Below are 14339 nucleotides of genomic sequence, written 5' to 3' on the forward strand. Positions count from 1 at the left end.
CTCTGAACAACTGAAGAAGTACCCTGACAGCACTATGAATAAAGTGGCCACAGAAGCTGATACAGCAGTATCTCTAAAGAACAGTTTATACTTTTATACTGTGTTGACTTAACACAGAATCTAATGCATTGCCTGTGCAGTGGCCTATGCTGTTGTGAGCATTTCTACTTGTGCGATGGCGCGTCTGCATCACGGTGCGATTGCACCATGAAGGCAGAAGTAACAATGGGCAGAAATATGAGGTTCAGATGACCAACCACATTGCAGTTGTCTGTGTCACTGTGACATACTAGTTACTAGTTACTAGTGTTGTCATATGTTAACACACACAAATAATCTGAGAAACATGAACAAGTGACATATTAGCATTTTTAGCACATCGGGTGTCAGAAGGTAGACTATGGATAAAATCTCATAGCTAACTCTCACACACAAACTCTAACACACACAAACACACAATTGCTACTTCGATTTAATGCAGAAACATAAACTGGCCTTAAAGGTCTCATTCCATTGTTTTTTCTTTCATTTTTAAATGTCTAGTTGTGGTCTCTAGTATGAATAATGTCATGTGAGCCGTTTTTGTGAAAAAAGTGCTCTGGTGATCCGGTATAACGCTCCTTTAGTCCAGTGGAGGAGTGTGTGGGGGGGGGTGGTTGTTTTTAAAAAACGACAGAATTTCGTCGTTGCTCATGAATATTCATACATGCAAACATATCGCCTCTGATTGGCTAACAGCACTGAGACACCAGGAGGCAGAAAACAGTTGGAAATGTTTTAAAATAAAGACATTTTTACACTGACATCAACAACAACATGTGTAATGCCCTGCTAAGTGCAGTTCAGCCACTGACCTAGTCTTCAAGTCACTGTAAAATGCAAAATCCACTGGAGATCCTATGTAAATACTATAGTTACACCAAGAGGCGGGTGGATTTTTACTTTTAACTACTGTAAACAGAATTGTTCTAAAAATACACACCTAAGTATTTCAATTGTACTTCACTGGTGGTGTTCTATAGACAAATTCAAACCATTTGTTTTTTAGCTCTGAATTATTGGGCAAAGCAGATAACACTGATTGATGTGTTATTTGCACAAATAACACCGGAACGAACTGCCATGCTGTTTCTAGCGGTTTTACCTCAGCGCTGCCTGTGGGCGAGGCCATGAATACTAATTCGCAGGTTGACATAGACACCGTGCTTCTCCTGATCAATTAGTTTTTCTGAATATTTTCTTTTACTAGCTACTGCAGAAAAAGGAGGTTGAGGAAGAGTTTCATGTGCAGCATCATATACAACTCAGAGAGACCTAAAGTATTTCACAAAGAACAAGAAAAAGTGAACACCTTTAACACTTTTAATACGAAACATTTCCAGAGAGTTGCCCTACCTGAACTGATGCCAAAGCCAGTGCTGACTGCCTCCTCACTGATACTGTGCAGCTGACACACACCTGACTCTTCTGCCCCCATCTGCATAGGCTTTGTCAACAAGAACTTCCTGCAAATAGAGAAAGATAAACATGTTTGCTAAGAGAGTAAATCAATGGCATTAAGTGAGAGAACAGAACATGCATAAGCACACAAACACTGCATACTACATACTTTACATGCATGCTATTGTCATGCAGAAAGACAGAGAGGACACACCTGTCAGTTTTGCTTTCTATAAGCAGCCAGCGATCCTCGGCCACCAGGAACACAGACTTAATGTTGATAGGGAGAGAGATGGTGTGGACTTGACCCTCAAGCACATCCAGAACATCCAGCTGATTCCTGTCAGTGTACGGCAGAGATCATGTCAGTAAGCCAGGCCCACAGCAGTGGAAGTGAATTGGACGGATGTGGAGTAAAGAGCTTACCCATCAGCCATGTAGAAGAGAAGCCAGTTCTTGTGAGCAAACTCCCTGCACATCTTGTATCCAGGCTGAGAAAGTTAACCAAAATGTTTCAGGCATTAACAGAGAGGTTATAACTCTATAAATAAAGTTATGCTTCTCTTCATCATCAATCACAAGCAATAAAGAACTCCCCATTAATCTCCAAAATCTCTAAAGACTCTTTCCAGACATGGCGTGTCTGGAAAGCTACAGCAGTCTACAGTCTCTCACCTGACTTTCTTTGCTGTTCCACCAGTTGGAGCTTTTACGCACAGGTTCATCCTCTTTACTAGGAGATAAGACCAGTCTTCTCACTGCACCCGTGACCAGATCAATGTGTAGTACTGTATTAGTCTACAGAGAAAAAGAGAGAAAAAAAAACACACACACAACAAACTAAAGTTAACCCATGTCTATCTATAAATAATGTCTAAAGATTTTTTTTTTACTGCCAGTGCCAGAATAATAAAAGTAAACATGCACTATTTTGGTATTACTGGTATTATCTCATATATATATATATACAAAAAAAAGAAACAGCCATTCCGAAAGGTTCAGTGTTTTGTGTTCAGGCAGTCCATAATGAATATTTTCTTATATTTTGATCTTTTTTTTATGTGATGCATAATAGGCTTTTCTGAGCATAGTGAACATATTTTAGTACTTATTGAACACTTACAAAATTATAAAAAAAAAAAATAATTAAAATAATTTTGTCCTGTTTAATTAAATGTAATTAAATAGAAGGTTTTGAAATCCATGTCTGCTAATGCATTTTGTCGACATGTCAAAAATATCGAAATAAATATCAGGAATTCTGAAAATGTCTTTATAAATTGTGAAAATTTTAAAATTTCTTTCAACAGCCCTAATTTATATTTTATATTTAGAATCATTATCTTGTTGTAAAAAAAGCTTCAGCCCGTAAGAAGCTTCAGCCTGTAAAGAGGTTTAAATATTTGCAAATCCTGCACCCAGGCAATAGTGCCAATGCCACTGGCAGCAGAACAACTGCATGCATCACAGTTGGGAAGATGTTCTTTTGATGAGACAGCTGTGTAGCTAATATCTATCCCTGCTATTTAAATTGACACAAAATTATAAATATAAAACTGATTGCACTATGAACAACAAAATAATCAAATTCTATTATATACTGCTCATTTACTATCTTAAAAAGTAACAATATAACAGGAAAGATCATGTCAATAATAACCAGAAGTAAGCATTTAACAGTGGCATTGAATAAACAAACCATTTCGGAAAGTTGAACATTCAAGGGCATTAAAAAAAGATTTGATCCTGCTTTTGTTGTAGCTAAAGCCCTATCCTGATGGGATTAGTTTCTCAGGGGGTCCTGGGGCAATGTTCTCTTTTATGGGGGTCCTTAGTGATTCTATTCCCGTCCGGAATGACCATGTATGTGTTTTTCTTAGTGGAACTCTGAGAAAATTACAGGCAGAATTATACACTGTTCCTTGCTGAACTCTGTGGTCCTCCGTTTATTTTAGTCATCTCTAAGTTTTGTCTTCTCGCGTTTAATAAAATAGCTATTTGTCCACTGCCACGCTCAGTAATTACACTTTGGGTGCATGTTTCAACGAAGATCCACGTGAACACAACAGCGTGTGGAAATGGAGGAGCTACTGAACACAATGTCACGTGACCGAGAAAGCCCAACAACAACAAAAAAAACTCACTGGTCCTCTTGCAGTCTGGATAAAAGGGTTTTACCACTGAGTAAAAGTGTGAAATATTTTTCACACACGTCCCCTGAGAAATGAATCCCGTCCAGAAAGGGCTTAAATCAATTTATTGATTTAAGGGGTGTCCAAAAACGTTTGAACATGCAGTATAGTCCAGTGAATGTAAAACATCTAGGCTATTATTGAACAATATTTTGTATTAGTCTGTGTTCTAAAAAACAATAGTAAGAGTAGCATCGGAGGCTGAATGGGGAACTCACTGGATGGGGATTACCGGGCCAGAATGGCACACTCCAGATTTATTGGAGAAAATTGAGTAAGTAGGCCTTATCTCTCTAACGAGCTTCATATCTAACTCCAGAGCAGCAGCACAGGCCCGTGTTATTCTTACAGGCAGCCAAGCCTTTGTAACTTTTAACTCCTGGCAGATGAAACTCGTGATCTGGGCGGCGTAGCCGCTGGAGATAGAGATACGGCACGGCCGCTTGGCTAGGCCGGCCTTCATTCATGACGCATCTGCTTAATCTTCAATTTACTTTTATGGGAAAGGCAAGTGAGGCAGCTTAGGCCTTGCCTCCCTGCATTCGGGGCCTAATGGGTTCCTTATGGCCTGCTTGACATACAGTGCACACTGTCTGAGCTAAGAATAGCAGGCTTGCGTCAGGGCTAGATAAATGGTGGATTTGGCTAAGGAGAGCTGTCAGAACTACAGGCCGAACTGTTCCATTCAGGCTTTGTTTTTACTCCACTGGGAGAGCCACGACCCCTGGATGACCTGCTCGTGATGTCTGGAATCCCATATTTTTGGACAAATGTAATAAGTAGCCCTTCTCTCTCTCTCTCTCTTTTTTCAAAAATGTATTTTTAGAGGTTCCCCTTTCCCCGCGTTAATACGCAACAGCTGCGTATGTGAATGTAAATCAGATTTTATTCGTTTCCATTGTGCTCTCTGGTACCTTATTAGGCATGTAAAAGTGCGGTGAGGTTCTATTGGACACCTGCAAGGGATATGAGATCATTTCAGACTAGGTAAACAAACTTAAAAAAAAAAAAAAAAAAAAAACTGACAGTGACTGAAATTAGCCAGTCAAATAGTGAAGCGCTGTTACAAAAGCCTGTGTCTAATTTCCTCAACTAACCTCTAAATATTATATTTCCCCATCTACACATTATAGGACCAATACAGCTGGGTTTTAGTTCCTAATCTAATACAAGAATTTCAGTATTAGCTCATACAGAGCTTACCACTGAGGCTGAATAACAGATTCTACTTATTCACTAGAAAAAGGGCTGTAAACGGGCTGCACTGCCAGCAGGTGGATCTATATCCGTAACACGCATGTTATATGAGTGTATGTGTTTTGTGGTATACACACCTGTTCCTCGTGAAGAACCACCTGGCCCTGGAGCGGGCTGCCCAGTGCTGCCACAGTGACGAATGGCTGCCACACTCCACTGATGGTGCGGGGGAAGACATCATACAGCTCGATGCAGTGCACAGTGTCTGTCCGCTCTCGCATGGAGTACAGAGTCACTGGGTTACAGGTGGCCACATAGATCATATCTGCAACACAAAACAATACATTATGTTAATCGACTGGATGATCAGTCCCTTGAAGACAAGATACAATAAACAACAATGGAAAAAACAAATAGAACTGGAAGCCTGGTGTAAACATTTTTAGCAAATCTTATTTACGTAGGTATGATTAAATAAATTACTCACAATTATCTACAAATTATCTACTCTTGGTCAAGATCTACTGGATCTTAGTTTTTTGAGTTCTGTTTAGTTGGGTTTAAGATACGTTTATAATTAATGTTAGAGTTATATTTAATAGCACCTATTGCTTTTTTTCTAATTTTTTTCCATTTTCTCCCCAATTTACACGGCCAATTACCCAACCCACTCATTAGGACTCCCCCTATCACTAGTGATGCCCCAACACACCAGGAGGGTGAAGACTAGCACATGCTTCCTCCGATACATGTGAAGCCAGCCACCGCTTTTTTTTTGGAGCCGCTGCTGATGCAGCATTACTCAAAATGGTCCAAAGTGGGATAAGCGCTGCCACTGTGATCAGGTGAACGCCATTTCGAATCCTGTTCAAGTAGCATGCCATCAGCAGCCGGAGCCCTGAGAGGCAACAATTGGCCTTGCTCTCTCTGGGAGGGCAGATGGCGCTCTCCCCCCACATCACTCCAAAGGGTGATGTCGCTCAGCAAAAACAAGATATGTATTTCCTGTCCAAATTATCTATGCTTGCACAGTACAATTTAAAAAAAAATGTTAAGAAACAAACAAAGAAAAAAATGTCAGTTGTACTTATTTTTTGTTAAAAAAAATTTTCCTTGCTTGGATGCCATACAGGTTGATTTATGTATTCAAAAATATGAAACACACTGCACAAAAATGCCCAAAACATTCAAGTTGTGTGTGTACATTTGCACATCTGTGTCAGCAATAGGTGCAACTTATAAAAGCTAAATGCAATGCATTTATTTAAAAGGGTTTTCTAGAAAAATTCTAGAAAAAAAAAGAAATTACTTCAGTTTTTGAATCAGTTTCTTTGATTTTGCTATTTATAGGTATACATTTGTGTAAATTGTGAACATTGTTGTTTTATTCTATAAACTACAGACAACATTTCTCCTAAAAATTCCTAAAATAATGCAAAGAAAATAAGTTTATATTCAAGTTTTAAGAGTTCAGAAATCAATTGTTGGTGAAATAACCCTGGTTTTTAATCACAGTTTTCATGCATCTTGGCATGTTCTCCTCCACCAGTCTTACACACTGCTTTTGAATAACGTTATGCCACTCCTGGTGCAAAACTTCAAGCAGTTCAGCTTGGTTTGATGGCTTATGATTATCCATCTTCTTCTTGATTATGTTCCAGAGGTTTTCAATTTGGTAGCTTGAAATTTATTTTGGCCACCATTGTTGTAACTGAGTGTAACATAAAAAAAAAAGAACACTTGGTTAAATTTTACACCTCCATCACCTACCTCCAGCAGTGGTGACGTCACAGACGATGTTGACCTCGTTCATGGGGATTTGCCAGTGGGCGTGTTCCTCCGTGAAGCTCATCGCTCTGGCCTCGTGTCTCTCCAGTGGGAAACCCTGCACTCGTAAAAACACCGGGCCCTGGAGAGAGAGCACCGAGCATCACTGTCACATTAACTCACTTCTCAGCATTGCTCCTGGATTGCCCCTGCTCTGAGTGTTTCCCTGCTCTGACATATTCACTCAGCCCAACCCAGGCTGGGCTTGTTCATTAGCTGATGGTCTGGCTTGGAACAAGAACGTAAGAGCAGGAAAAATGTATGCCGGTACTTTTTTTTTTACACTTCTTTTATTACCATTTTCTTGAATGATTAGGATTCCACAGGACCACCACAGAGCAACAACTAGTGGATGACCATACAAACTACACAGCAACAGATGAGCGTCTAGAAAGTGAAGCAGTCTGTAGGAGTGTCTAATAAAGCGAAAAGTGAGTGGACACAGTGTTTAAAAACTCCAGCAGCACTGCTGCATCTGATCCTCTCATACCAGCAGACCATTCATATACTATATAGATGTATTTCACAGAGAGTGATCTATTATAAGCGTTAATTTCATTTATTGTTAATGATTAGTACTCTTCAGAAAATTGGAATATTATATAAGACCAATTGATACTTTTGGCAGTGTGAGCAGTGTGCTAAGTCCTGCTAGAAAATGAAATTCACAGGGAAGCATGAAGTGCTGTAGGATTTTCCAGGAAAACTGCACTGACTTTAGACTTGATGTAACACAGTGGATCAACACCAGCAGATGACATGTCTCTCCAAACCATCACTGATTGTGGAAACTTCACACTAAGCCTTAAGCAGTTTGGACTGTGTGTCTCTCCACTCTTCCTCCAGACTCTGCTCCCTTGATTTCTAAATTAAATGTGAAATTTACTGATGATCAGTGATGATTTGGAGAGACATGTCATCTGCTGGTGTTGGTCCACTGTGTTTTATTATCAAGCCCAAAGTCAGTGCAGTGTTTTCCCGGAAAATCTTACAGCACTTCATGCTTTTCTCTGCTGACAACTTTTATGGAGATGCAGATTTTATTTTCCAGCAGGACTTGGCACACTGCCGACACCGACAAAAGTACAAACTGGTCTTATATAATATTCTAATTTTCTGAGATACTTAAGGGTTTTCATTGGTTGCAAGCCATAATCATCAATAATAAAATACGATTCAAATAGATCACTCTGTGTGTAATACATCTATATGATATATTAGTTTCACATTTTGAACTGAATTACTGAAATATACTAACTTTTCAAATATATTCCATTTTTTTGAGATGTGCCTGTATTGAAAAATAAAAGCAAAAGTTGTTGACGGTTCATCTGTCCATATACAACTCTGGAAAAAAAAAAAAAAATAAGAGAGCACTTAAAAAATGATGAGTTTCTTTGATTTTACCAAATTGAAAACCTCTGGAATATAATCAAGAGGAAGATGGATGCCATCACAAGCCATTAAACCAAGCTGAACTACTTGGATTTTTGCACCAGGGGTGGCATAAAGTTATCCAAAAGCAGTGTGTAAGACTGGTGGAGGAGAACATGCCAAGATGCATGAAAACTGTTAAAAATAAATATTGATTTATGAACTCTTAAACTTTATGAATATGAACTTGTTTTCTTTGCATTATTTGAGGTCTGAAAGCTCTGCATCTTTTTTGTTATTTTAGCCATTTCTCATTTTCTGCAAATAAATGCTCTAAATGACAATATTTTTGTTAGTAATTTGTGAGCAATGTTGTCCGTAGTTTATAGAATAAAACAACAATGTTCCTTTTACTCAAACATTTACCTATAAATAGGAAAATCAGGGAAACTCATTCAGAAACTGAAGTGGTCTTAATTTTTTCCAGAGCTGTAGAATATTATATAATAATATTCAATAATGTAATTATTAAAACAGGCCAAGAACACTAGAATAATAACTAATAACTGTATTGAGTAGCTCAGTGTGTGTGTATGTGCGATACCTTTATATCTATACGACGGGACTCAGTAGGACACAGCAGCTTTCGCCGTACATTGCCACCCTGGTTAATGGTCCAGTGGCCAGCCATTCTACAATCAGGCAGTGGCAACCTTGGAGAGGGAGAATATATGACTTCAGTAATATATTACAGCTGGGAGCTCAGCAGTTGAAAGCTGTTTATTCTCTTGAGGCATATTTACAGGCTAGTTGTTACATGATCGCCTGTTTAAACAGAGTGCCTCTACCTTTCTCCCAACCCCATAGTTAACTCAAGCACGCTTCAGTCAACACGGCCGCTCGCTATCAAACGCGACCAGCAAAAGACGGGTGTAAATAAAACAGGACGCTAATGAAAGGGGCGCACAAGTACCCACCAGCACAATGGCTTCAGTTTAATGAGCTGTTTTTCATTTCCTATCCTCCACGCAATGAAATAGCACTCAACAAGCTGTTTCTGAGCTCCCGCTCAGCTTCTCCTGTCTGCACATCTGTTCACAGGCTACTCACTCTTCCCCAGAAAGCATTACAGCGCCATGCTTGAGTTCATGCAGATGGGATGAGATACCATTCCCATCAGCCCCAAAATTCCCAAATAAAGAATGGGATGAATTATAATTAGGGGTGTGACGAGACACTAATTTTACGAGACGAGACGAGACACGATACTGGGTTCACGAGAACGAGACGAGATTTAAAAATAAATTTAAGAAAACGTCAAAAATAAAAAAATACTTGAAAACTATTTTCAACTATAAATAAAAGAGTTTTATTTGACAAAATCATAAAACGCAAACTTAACAGACTGGTTTCTCTCACACATTGATTTTTATACGAAATAGAAATAAGAATAGGAATATAAAAAATTTAAATAAAACTTTTCTAGGTCTTATATAGTGCAAACAATAAGTGCACCCCACAACCAGTCATATCAAGACTATGATTTGTGTTTTTTTCTCCTAAATCTCTTGTAATTTAACTATGCATAACCATAACCAGTCATATTAAGACAATGCTTGAAGTGCATACAGAGACAGAACTTTTTTTTTTTTTTTTTTTAAATACAGTACAGAGCTAAGAGATTAGGACAACTGCATACAACCCATAGGGGCGCCGCACTAAAGGGGGCGCCAAATGAAAGCCCCAAATAAATTTTCTCTGAGGAGAAACAGCCAATCAGCTTGCTGGTTCTGTCATTACTAGCGCGGTGGATCTCCTCCACCCCTGGAGCGCTGATATTACGTTTGCATACACCACAAACAGTACTAGTTGCACTCCTGCTGTGTTGCCAGATCCCGCTTAAAAAGTCCACACTAAACTATTTTTTCCCCGCGAGAGAGGTTAAAGCTTGAGAGAAATATCGTCACGTTTTAATATCGCGTGCCACGAGATCTCGTCACACCCCTAATTATAATACTAAACCTGAGCAATTGCTGATCATTAATTTGTGTTTTTCCTTCTTCAAAAACACCCTGAGCAACTCTGGACAACTTCTTTTACCTTTAATAATGAAAATACTTGTTTCTTCACTACTTTAGTTGAAGCTCTCTAAAGAATTATCAGAGTTTGCAACATTCCCAAATTAAAAAATTTGAAATAAGACAAGCGTGAGACAGAAGAAACAAATATTTCCCTTTATTAAAAGCAAAATATGTACTCTACGACGCATATCAGAACTGAAACGATAATTCAACCAGTCAGTGGTGAGGCAATTCAATTCATAAATCCTGTTATTCACATGTACAGAAAATGCAAAAAACTGACAAATATATAACAAATAAGTGATGTTGCTAAAATTACATCATAAGTGTGTCAAAAAAATAGAGGCCAAACATTCAGTTTACAATGTATTAACTTACTTATGTAGCTTATTTTTTTTCAAGTAGTTCATGATTAAGAACAGATCATTCATTGTACACTATTTAGCCAAAAGTATTGGGATACCTGTTCATTAACTTTTTTTTTTTTTTTTTTACTTATTTTTAATTTCTAAAATCAGGTTTATCCTGGTTTTGTTTAAGTAACTGCTTGGAGTTAGGCTTCCCACTAGACTGGGAGCACTGTCGTGAGGATTTGATTGCATTCAGCAACAAGAGGGACACCCCACCTCCCCATTTATCCCAAAAGTACTGGATGAAAGTACACCGTTCTCTCCTCTGCTCCACAGTTCAATGCTTTTGGGGAGGGATGAACCTCTATTCTACTGCCAATTCATTTTTCAAGGGACTAAACAAGTTATGTTTGGTATCCACAAACCTTTGGACATATAGTGTGTATCCTATTCCTTTCAAGTATGTGTCGAAGTGTCAGTAAAAGCCCCAACAGGGCACTAGAATGATCTACATCTCTCACAGGACACTACAGGAAGCTAATGGAAGTTTGTGTCCCGCACAGGGCTGTGTCTCTCAGTGAGGAGCAGTTCATTGCATATTAAGGAGAAGCTGAGAAGCTCTTACTCCTTGGCCAGGTGGACGCTGGAGGGCTTGGCGCCGATGGGGATGCCGTGCTTGTGCAGAGCTGTGATCAGAACTTCCCTCATATCTTTGTTGTAGGAGTCAAAGTCAAACACGTTCCTCACCACATTAGCCAGACCCTCTTCTGGAAATTTCTGGAAAAAGAGAAAGAAAAGAGAACCATAATTAACAAATGTTCAAACAGAGTTTTCCCGCTAAATTGGGCTCGTTTAAAAAATGGGTGAAAATTCAAGGGTGGCAGGGTGCATGTTTTGGTCTACTTTTAAAAATTAAAAACAACAAAAAATAAAAAATAAGTGGGTGTTGCCTTGGATGTTAGGTCAACACGGAGGGCAAACTTGAAGTCCAGACAAAACTAAAATCAATCTTCCATGGACCACAACAAAAAGAACCATGAGAACATAACTATGGGAGGTAACCTATTGTAAGGACTAATAAATAAAACCTTTTACAATAAAACCATTGCATTTTGATTTTATTTTTGACAAAAAAAAAAATCACAAAAAGGAAAGGCCAAAGTAAAGCCTTTATTTTTCTTTTCACAATCAGCTTTTTCATTTTAGATTTGACTTTGAAATATGCCGCTGGTAATGAAAATGAAATGGCAAAAAGCCTTTTCAATTAAAATGTTATTTTTGTCACATATGACCCATTCTCAAGTGATTTGTTCTTATTTTTCTCATAATATTTTCACCCATGTTTGGAGAAAGAACGCAAAACAGTATTTGCAGAGAAAGAAAGAGAGAGAGAGAGTAAGAGAGAGAAATCATAATGCAACCAAAAAAACAGAAATTAGTAAGTAAAAGCCTTTTTTTGCTAATTATGTTACTATTAATTGTTCTTGACTGGGATATAAAACTGTTATAAAAGATTTAATAAAACACTAATGTTGCAATATTATTAATCACTTTAAGATAAATAACAATATTAATAATAAATTCCTCATAAACAAAATACATAAGTCGTACACTCATAGTTGTTTTGACATTTGCTTTAAACGTGTGTCAGACAGATATTTTGGACTAGTTTAAGCTTCTGAAGGGCGGGTTTTAGATTGACTTTGCGCTGGATATTTTTGTTGGACCTGGCAACCCTGCGTTCAAACATTATAACCAGGGAGGCAGGCAACACCCCCCAGTGCTGCTGCGTATCAGAGGGCTGCTGTATACAGTGCAGGGAGTGAGGGAGAGAGCTGAAAGAGAGATTATAAACACCAGGTTCAGGTAGACTTTTATGCTCTGCTGACATAAACTGAATAAAAGAGAGCAGTTCACAAACTGGCTGTTTTTTTTCCAGCTGAAAGACATGAGCAGTACAGGGCTGAGATAGTAAAGATAGCTGAGAAAACATCGATTTAGCATTTGTTTGTTTACTGAAAGAAAGACCGATTCCTCTGTGCACTTTTTTTTAAGTCATATGTTATCTACTGTGGTTTTCTATTGCCCATCAATCAAGTGTTTCACTTTATTTTACTCAGTAATACGAATGTCTAATGGCTAATGGCTAATTGGTGTAAACTGATACAATGTTTTTTTTTTTATTCCCACTGAACTGGATAAAAGAAAAAAACAACATTAAAAGCTAAAGCAGCTTTCTGTGTGCTCTCAGACACCAGTTTCAGATAATCACAGACAATCAGAGCCTGATTTAAGACGATGCGAGATAAAGGCAGATCAAATGTTCTAGTGGGAGTTGTGCAGCAGGTCCAGAGGCCTAATGAGGGAGACCCCGGTGAGACAGAGCCGAGGAAGACGAGCTGCCACCGCCGTCAATACCGCCTCTGTTCACTCCAACAATGATTTATGTCCCCCTCTGTTACCATGGCGACAGGCTCAACTTGCTCACACGCAAACTCTTATCAATTCGGGCCTAGAAAATAATTGCCCGAATGCATCATTAAACTTAAAATAGGCCGTGCGCTATAGGCAGGCGTGCAACACCGTGCTGGATGGAGATAAATGTTTCTGGCCCTTCCCCAAAAGGTCATCCTGAACACCCGCGATCGATCGATTTCCACTGAATACGTGACACAAAACTTGAGCATGTAATCAACATGTTTGCAGGGAATCCATAGGAGAGATTAGTGCGAGTCGGGCCAAGGAAATCCATACACTTTCAATCGGCACAACACATGCGGCCGAATCTCCAATTCCAATCTCAGTAAACAAACTGAGATAGCGAGATGTGCTGCTAGATTTAGCAGGAATCAGTGATGAGATATAGAAGGTTGTTTAAGAAGGTATTTTTTAAGCCTCTACAGGTGGTGTTCTGTGTTCCTTCGCTTGTAATGACAAGCTAGTAGGCCCCATATAACTGGATCAATAAGCGGTAAGACCCTTATGCTGTTTTTTTTTTTTTTTTTTTACTTTCTGATCTTGAGTTGAGTGACCTGTGTTGAGCTGAACTGCGAAAGAGCAGGAACATGTAGATGATCCATTATTGCTACTCAAATACAGGCCACAAGAGACTTCAGCACTGAGTCTTGACACACACAGTCAGTCTCTGTCCTCAAACACTCTTTAAGACACAAGGAACAACTCATATCTTAAGGCATTCCAGACGAGAAAGGTGTGAAGAGATGATCTTCACGCTCTGTGTGCATAACTGAATTGCTTAAGATTTAAACGTCTACAAGCTTCACTACAGATTTTCTTTCCATGTGGGAACATCTCTGCATCTGCATCTGTTGCTTGTTTTAAATGTCATGTTTGTTAGCAGAATGTTTATATTTGATGCAAAATGATAATGATTTTCTGTACAGTCTGTATAGACTAATGCTCTACTAATCTGTTTGGATAGTATATTTTTTTTAAACAGCTCCGAGTGATCCACCAGGCTATGCGCTGCCACTGTAATGAACGAAGAAGATTGCCGGTTCGAATCCTGTTCATGTAGCTTGCCATCGGCTACCCTTGCTCTGAGATTGTACAGCTGGCCTTGTGGCCTCTCTCTGAGTGGGTAGATGGCGCTTTTTCCCCCCATCACTCGTCACAAGGGGTGATGTCGCTCAGCACAAGGCGCCTGTGAGCTGATGTATCAGAACAGAGTCGCTGCGATGCTACTCAGCAATGCTGCATCAACAGCAGTTTGAAAAGAAACAGTGGCTGACTTCACATGTATCAAAGGAGGCATGTGCTAGTCTTCACTCTCCTGGTGTATTGGGGCATTACTAGTGATAGGGGAAGTCCTAATGAGTGGGTTGGGTAATTGGTCGTGTAAATTGGGGAGAAAAAGG

The 14339-nt window shown here is 39.0% G+C and overlaps 1 protein-coding gene across 1 annotated transcript in view; it reads right to left on the reverse strand.

Moving 5' to 3' along the window:
• The window catches only part of vwa8 (von Willebrand factor A domain containing 8), a 159180-nt gene that overhangs the window by 80082 nt on the left and 64759 nt on the right, over window positions 1-14339 (reverse strand). Inside the window, exons 26-33 of the mRNA XM_022668571.2 lie at window positions 11087-11238; window positions 8635-8743; window positions 6600-6738; window positions 4967-5154; window positions 2116-2238; window positions 1867-1931; window positions 1655-1780; window positions 1396-1505 (exon numbers count right to left, since the gene is read on the reverse strand). Coding sequence (XP_022524292.2) covers window positions 1396-1505; window positions 1655-1780; window positions 1867-1931; window positions 2116-2238; window positions 4967-5154; window positions 6600-6738; window positions 8635-8743; window positions 11087-11238 — 1012 coding nt within the window. The remainder of the gene's footprint in view (window positions 1-1395; window positions 1506-1654; window positions 1781-1866; window positions 1932-2115; window positions 2239-4966; window positions 5155-6599; window positions 6739-8634; window positions 8744-11086; window positions 11239-14339) is intronic.

The sequence above is a fragment of the Astyanax mexicanus genome, chromosome 11 (assembly GCF_023375975.1).
Source record: "Astyanax mexicanus isolate ESR-SI-001 chromosome 11, AstMex3_surface, whole genome shotgun sequence".
NCBI lineage: Eukaryota > Metazoa > Chordata > Actinopteri > Characiformes > Acestrorhamphidae > Astyanax > Astyanax mexicanus.